At 49.8% G+C, this 6801-nt stretch overlaps 1 protein-coding gene and 1 long non-coding RNA gene across 3 annotated transcripts in view; one reads left to right on the forward strand and one right to left on the reverse strand.

Moving 5' to 3' along the window:
* LOC144217522 (cytoplasmic tRNA 2-thiolation protein 1-like) overlaps positions 1–1814 on the reverse strand; it is a 4982-nt gene extending 3168 nt beyond the window's left edge. The window contains exons 1-2 of the mRNA XM_077747127.1: positions 1715–1814; positions 3–330 (exon numbers count right to left, since the gene is read on the reverse strand). Coding sequence (XP_077603253.1) covers positions 3–293 — 291 coding nt within the window. The 5' untranslated portion in view covers positions 294–330; positions 1715–1814. The remainder of the gene's footprint in view (positions 1–2; positions 331–1714) is intronic.
* A 107-nt stretch (positions 1815–1921) lies between these two features.
* Positions 1922–6801, forward strand: part of LOC144217637 (uncharacterized) — a 21472-nt gene continuing 16592 nt past the window's right edge. The window contains exon 1 of one of the 2 annotated variants that reach the window (XR_013330922.1): positions 1922–1959. This is a non-coding gene — a long non-coding RNA (uncharacterized LOC144217637). The other variant, XR_013330921.1, reaches the window with a different exon arrangement.

Consider the following 6801-nt stretch of genomic DNA (forward strand, 5'->3'; position numbering starts at 1 on the left):
GCCGCGTCCCGGTAGCCGCCGATGCCCTCGTCCACGGCCACCAGGCGCAGCGAGACGCCCAGGCGCGGCGCCAGTTCGCGCAGCACGTGCGCCAGCACCGTGGAGTCCTTGCCGCCCGAGGCGCCCACGGCCACCACGGCGCCGGGCGGCAGCAGGCGGCCCGCCAGCACCGTGTGCAGCACCTCGGCCTCGAAGGCGGTGCAGAAGCAGGCGCCGCACAGCGCTTGGCCGGAGCGCGGGCGGCGGAGGGCGGCGCGCGCCGCGTGGCAGGAGGCGCACTGCGGGGCGGGCATCGCGGGTTGCGGGCGGGCAGAGAGGAGTTGGCTTCCCCTGGACAGGGCGAGAGGGGAGGCAGGTTACGTGCAGATTCCCGATTGCGGGGTCGATGTCTCCGGGAAGCCCGCCTGGAAAGCGCCCATAGTGCGTACACCCATTGCCTGGAACACTCTCCTAGCACTTGTACAATCATGGCTCCTTCAAGACTCCGCGTAAACTTTCATCATTCGTTCCTTCATTCAACAGGTGTCCATTCATTGCCTCCCATCTACCCTAACATGCGTTAGGCAGTGGAACAGCAATGAGCAAAACAGTAAAGTTTGCAAGCACTAAGTTCCTAAAGGACGAGCCAACCCATGATAAGTAAATAACCAAGACACTTTACAAATATAAGGAGTAATATGAGGGAATTATCCTCTGAGCTGAGGCCAGAAGGATGAGAAGGACTCAGGCAATTAGATCAGGGTGGGAAGAATGTTCCAGATAGTAATAGCAAATGCAAAGGACCTGAAGGCCAGGGCCTGTATTCAGTTGCTTGTAAAGTGAATTATTGCTGAGGGCAAGAGAGCATCTGGGGCGTGGGGGTTGGCCGGGTGAGGAGGTTAGAGTTTGTTATGAATGAGCTGAGAACCATTGGATGGTTGAAAGCTGTGGAGTGACAGGAACTCATTTATACTTTAACAGGATGCCTCAGGCAGCTGCGTGGGAACAGAGGGTGGAGAGTGGCGAGGGAAGACACACGCAGACCAGTGAGGAGGCCTCTGCAATGGTCCAGATGAGCAATAATGTGGCTCAGGGCTGGGCAGAGGCAGTGGGAGTGGAGAGAAGCGGTCAGATTCTGGGTCTCTTCTGGAAACACTGCAGGTTGGACTCACGAGACTTGAACGAGGGAGGCAGTAGGTGAGAGAAACATAGGACTTCAAGGTTCTCCCTTCAGCACTTGCAAGGATGGTGGGGCCATTTCATGGGGAGGACGTGGGGAGGAGGGAAGAATAGAGAAATACTGAGAGAGGCGTAGGTTTAGACCAGAGAATCTGCAATTTTGTTTGGGCACGGTAATTTTGAGGTCCTTAGTTTGTCTGGAAGTCTTTACTGAAATCTGAGCTGGGTCTGGCGCCCCCTCTGGGCTCCCAAGGCCTCCTGACATCCCCCCCCCCCCCCGCCCCGCAGCCACCNAACCGCCCTCAGGTGAAGGGGAGGAAAGCAAGGAGTCAGAACCTAGACAGAGCCCAAAGCGGGTCAAGAGGGACACCGGCTGCTTAGGGCACTGTGGCCCGGAGTGTCGCGGGACACAGTCGTTGGAGGATCACGGAGAGCAGTGCCATCTCTCCAGGGATGCCTAACGCAATGCGTGCGAGAGTAAGATGGAGACCCTCAAGTCCTCTATGGCAGCACGACAAAGGGCCAGGATCGGCCCGCCGAGGAAGGGGACACTCACGTGAGCAGAACCCGCGCTGCAAAGTCCAGGCTCCAAGAAAACGCGGAAGTGGGTGAAGAGACTACGATTCCCAGAAGGCTTTGGGTTTACCGGCCTGTGACTCCCAGGTGCCGGCGGGGCGGTTTTGGGCGCAGCTGGGCCCCCACGCTGCGAACCTCGCGGTGACGTCACGCGCTCCGCCCAAGGCTCCCAGAGTGCTCCAGGCCAGTCCGCCGCCTTTCCCGTCTGCGCTCGCGGAGAAGCAGGTAGGAGCTTTGATCTCTCTGTGCCGCTGTGCACGGTGCACTTTATTGTAAAGAAGGAACGGATGCATTTCAGATTTTCTGCTCTTACGGAAGTATGGTGAGATTTGTGGTGCCCTTAACTGGAGAATTGTCGGGTGGGGAGAAGAGAGGGGTGAGGGCACGCAAGGGGAAGGCAGCACGTGCACTGCGCACATTGCAAGGATGGGGCTGCGGCGCGAGGTGGGCTTTTGTGCGCGTCCCCGCAGGCTTGGGTGTGGGTGCGCGCTTGGCTCCAAGAGCCGCGGCCGTGCAGGCTGGGGGCGCCACGTGTGCCCCGGGCTGGGGCGGAACCCGGTGAGGAGCTACGCTCAGGTGTGGCGCGGGGACAAGTGCGCGCCCTTGAGGTTGTGGAGTTGAAGGCGGGGCTCGGGATGGAGGACAGGTGAGACCCAAGAGACAGAAGGTTCCCTGGAGCACCAGCTTCCGAAACCAAAAAAACCCGAGCACTCTCCCAAAAGTAAGCCGGAGCCCTGCCCCCCGTCATACGCTTTTCCTGCATGTTATAATTCTGGGATTCTCTTGTCTCAACCCCTGTGAGGCCCGAGATAGGATTGAGCGTGGAGGATGATGGGGCACATTTTAGGGTCCGAAGCTGTCGTGAAGGTTGAACCCTGGCTATCGGGCCTCTACGTTAGTGATTTCCTGAGGCTTCCTGTGTGCCAGGTGCTGCCCCCGGGGACACAGGAGTGTCATTCCCGGGTGGGGGAGATGAGGAGGATGAAGCATGATGTGGAGGGACCACATGTTAGGGGCTGCAGGAACTCCGAGCTTACCAGCCAGGACATGGCGGGGACAGAACTGCACTTACTGAGCAATCAGCATGTGCTCTGCACGCACCATCTCACATTCGTCCGCTGTAAAGTGGGGCTAATAACAGATTCTGCCCCACAGACTATTAAGATAGATGAGTTAATATGGAGCGTGTGTATGCGCCAGACAGTAAACTTTCATTATTCTCATCCCGTTTTATTCTCGTAATCAAGGACGGCTTCCCTGTGGGGCCCAAGCCTAAGTTTTCTTTTTTTTTTCCCTACAAATAGTTTATTGTCAAGTTGGTTTCCATACAACACCCGGTGCTCATCCCNCGTTTCTCCACATCCAGCATCTAGAGTCCTCTGATTTGCTCATTTTAGCCACTCTGACTGGCGTGTGGTTTTGATTTGTATTTCCCTGATGAGGGAGGGATGTGTCTGTTGGCCATTTGAATGTTCTCTTTGGAAAAGTGTCTGTTCATATCTTCCTCCCATTTCTTTACTGGGTTGTTTGTTTTTCGGGTGTGGAGTTTGGTGAGTTCCTTATAGGTTTTGGATANGTTAGTTTTATGGATCGTTTTCTTTGCCGTGCGGAAGCTTTTAATCTTGATGAGGTCCCAATAGTTTATTTTTGCTCTGGATTCTCTTGATTTTGGGGATGTGACAAGTAAGAAATTGCTGCGGTGGAGGTCAAGGAGGTTGTTNCAAAGCCCACAAACACAAAAGGAGTTGGTTATTCAGGTTTATTTTAGTCTGGCCGGACGGCCCCTCCCGAGCACCCAAAGAGTCCTGGGAAGTGCGCACCATCGAGCCATAGCTCAGGGTTTATATAGGGAGAGGGGCGAAGCCAGTGTACAGAAGCAAGAATTTTGGGGTGAGAGGTGGGGGGTGGCTTAACAGTTGCTTGAAGAACATGTTTGACCCTTCTAATCACAATGTTCATTAAAGATTTACATCTCAGGGGCTTGCTGCAGCCAGGAGGAGCTAGGTTGTTCAACCCCTGACCTTTTACCCAAATAGAGTTTGAGATCAAACAATGGTTGGTATGTCCTTATTTGCAAGCCCCTCATCTTTTGGTTCAAGGTGAGTTTTACAAAGTTCCTTCTATCCCGAGACTTTCTCGAGGGTCTTTATTAAGAAGGGATGCTGTATTTTGTCAAATGCTTTTTGTGCATCTATCGACAGGATCATATGGTTTTTATCTTTTCTTTTGTTGATGTTGATGGATCACATTGATTGATTTGCGAATTTGAACCAGCCCTTAACCCAGGAATGAATCCCACTTGATCTTGGTGGATAATTCTTTTTATGTGCTGTTGGATTCGATTTGCAAGGATCTTGTTGAGGATTTTTGCATCCGTATTCATCAAGGATATTGGCCTGTAGTTCTCTTTTTTTGCTGGATCTCTGTCTCGCTTGGGAATCAGAGTGATGCTGGCTTCATAAAATGAGTCTGGAAATTTTCCTTCGGTTTCTATTTTTTGGAATAGCTTGAGAAGAATTGGTATTGCAGAACCAAACCAGTGCCATGACAGGCTTCAGAAGGCCCTAGAAATTAAAAGGCCCAAGCTTCTGAGGCATGACTCAGCAGGCTTAAGCAACCGCCCTTCCCCCTGCCCGAACCAGTCACTGGAGGTTGGGAAAGTACTGGATATTCCCACCACTTTCCTGGCCAGCTTAGTTTTAAACTCACCAATCCCTCCGCGCTGCATCAACCTCTGCCTTCACCCTGTCCTATCACATTGTAGTCCCTGCCCATCACCCCTTCCCCCGCCCTAACTGTGATAAAAACCCTGCTCCTCCATTGTTCGGGGCTCTCGGCACAGCATGGATCCACTGCGTTGGTGAGGTCTGAATGTCGAGCTTAAGCCTGAATAAACTCCTTTTGCTTTTGCATACGTGTCTTGGACTCCTTGGTCTTGGAATTTTGGGGAGACCATGATCTGGGCATAGCAGTATTAATTCTGTTTTAAATGTCTGGTACAATTCCCCAGGGAAGCCATCAGGTCCAGGGCTCTTCTATGTTGGGAGATTTGTGATCACTGATTCGATTTCCTCACTAGTTATGGGTCTGTTTAGATCTTCTATATCTTCCCGTGTGAATTTTGGTAGTGAGTGTGTGTTTAGGAATTTGTCCATTTCTTATAAGTTGTCCAGTTTGTTGGCATATAATTTTTCATAGTATTCCCTGATAATTGCTTGTATTTCTGAGGAGTTGGTTGTAATAAGTCCATTTTCATTCATAATTTTGTCTATTTGGGTGCTCTCTCTTTTCTTTTTGAGAAGCCTGGCTAGAGGTTTGTCAATTTTGTTTATTTTTTCAAAAAACCAACTCTTGGTTTCTGATCTGTTCAACTGTTTCTTTGGTCTCTATGTTGTTTATTTCTGCTCTGATTTTTACTATTTCTCTTCTGAGTTTGGGGTGCTCTTGTTCCTCTGCCTCTAGTTCCTTAAGGTGAGCTGTTAGATTTTGCACTTGCGCTTTTTCTAATTTCTCGAAATAGGCCTGGAGTGCAGTGTACTTTCCTCTTAGGACTGCCTTTGCCGCATCCCATAGAGTTTGGATTGTTGTATTTTCATTTTCATTTGTTTCCATATATTTTTTAATTTCTTCTCTAATTGCCTGATTGGCCCATTCATTCTTTAGTTTTTGGAGGTTTTCCAGACTTCTTCCTGTGATTGATGTCAAGTTTCAAAGCATTATGATCTGNTTCTGATCAGTTTCCCTTTGTATGTTAGGGCCCTTTTCACCCTAGCTGCTTTCAGAATTCTCTCTTTGTTCTTATATTTTGCATTTTCACTATGATATATCGTGCAGAAGATCGATTCAAATTACATCTGAGGGGAGTTCTCTGTGCCTCTTGAATTTTAACTTCTATTTCCCTCTCCAGGTTGGGGAAGTTCTGTGCTATAATTTGTTCCAGGACTCCTTCAGCACCTTTCCCTCTTTCTTCCTCTTCTGGAATTCCTATGATACCGATATTGTTCCATTTGATTGTATCTCTGAGTTCTCAAACTCTTCTTTCATGTTCCTGGATCAGTTTATCTTTCTTTTTCTGTTTTTTTCTTTTTCTATAATAGTTTCTTCTAAATCACTTATTCTCCTTTCTGCCTCTTCAATCTGTGCATTGGACGCCTCCGGTTTATTATGCATCTCATCGCATTCTTTAACTCACCATAACTTTTTAAGCTCCATATTGTTTGTAGCCATAGTTTCTCTGATGTCCTCCATGCTTTTTTCAAGCCCGGCGATTAATTTTATGATTATTTTTCTAAATTCTTGTTCAGTTATGTTGCTTATATCTGTTTTGAGAAGTTCTCTAGCTGTCATTTCTTCCTGGAGTTTCTTGGGAGGAGAATTCTTCTGTTTCGTCATTTTGGTTAGCTTTCTATCTCTTGTTACTTTTAAAAGCTTGTTGTACATTCGGCCCTTGCAAGTTCTGCTGTATTAGAGAGGGCTCTTTTGACTGTTCAGGGCCTGTCTGTTCAGGAAGTGTTCTTTGGATGGTGTCTCCTGGTTTCTCTTGTTGAGCGTTTGGTTATTTTGTTTCCCTCCTGGTAGTGGTATTTGGGACTCTCCACCATGTGTAGTTTGGCTTGTTTCTTGAGGCTGCCCTGGAAAAAGGAAACAGACAACCACAGAGGGAACACAGGTACACAGACGCACAGACAAAACCAATAAACACGCAAACCCAGGCTCAGGTAAAAAAACAGCTACAACAACAAGAAAACAGCTCTCTGGCAGGGATGGGCGTGGTTAGGTGTAGGCAGGTCTTGTCTCCACTGGGTCTGCTGGCCTCCCTGAGGCCCCTTCTTGGTGGTTGTGGGGAGAAGAATGATGTCGCCCCAGTCCATTCTCAACCAAGCGCTGCACATCACTTCTTCGGTCCGATCTCCCTGTGCTGAGGATGTAGCCAAGGTGGGCTGAGTTCTTTGCCCCACGCTCTGCCTCGTTTCCAGGTCCCAGTCCGCGGGCTTTGTTATACTGCCCTGAACAGTCCCTCTGGTCGCTTCTTCCCTGTTGCCGGGGGGTGAGTGGAGGGTGGGGGAA

This window comes from Crocuta crocuta, unplaced genomic scaffold (assembly GCF_008692635.1).
Source record: "Crocuta crocuta isolate KB4526 unplaced genomic scaffold, BGI_CrCroc_1.0 scaffold334, whole genome shotgun sequence".
In the NCBI taxonomy this organism is placed as follows: Eukaryota; Metazoa; Chordata; class Mammalia; order Carnivora; family Hyaenidae; genus Crocuta; species Crocuta crocuta.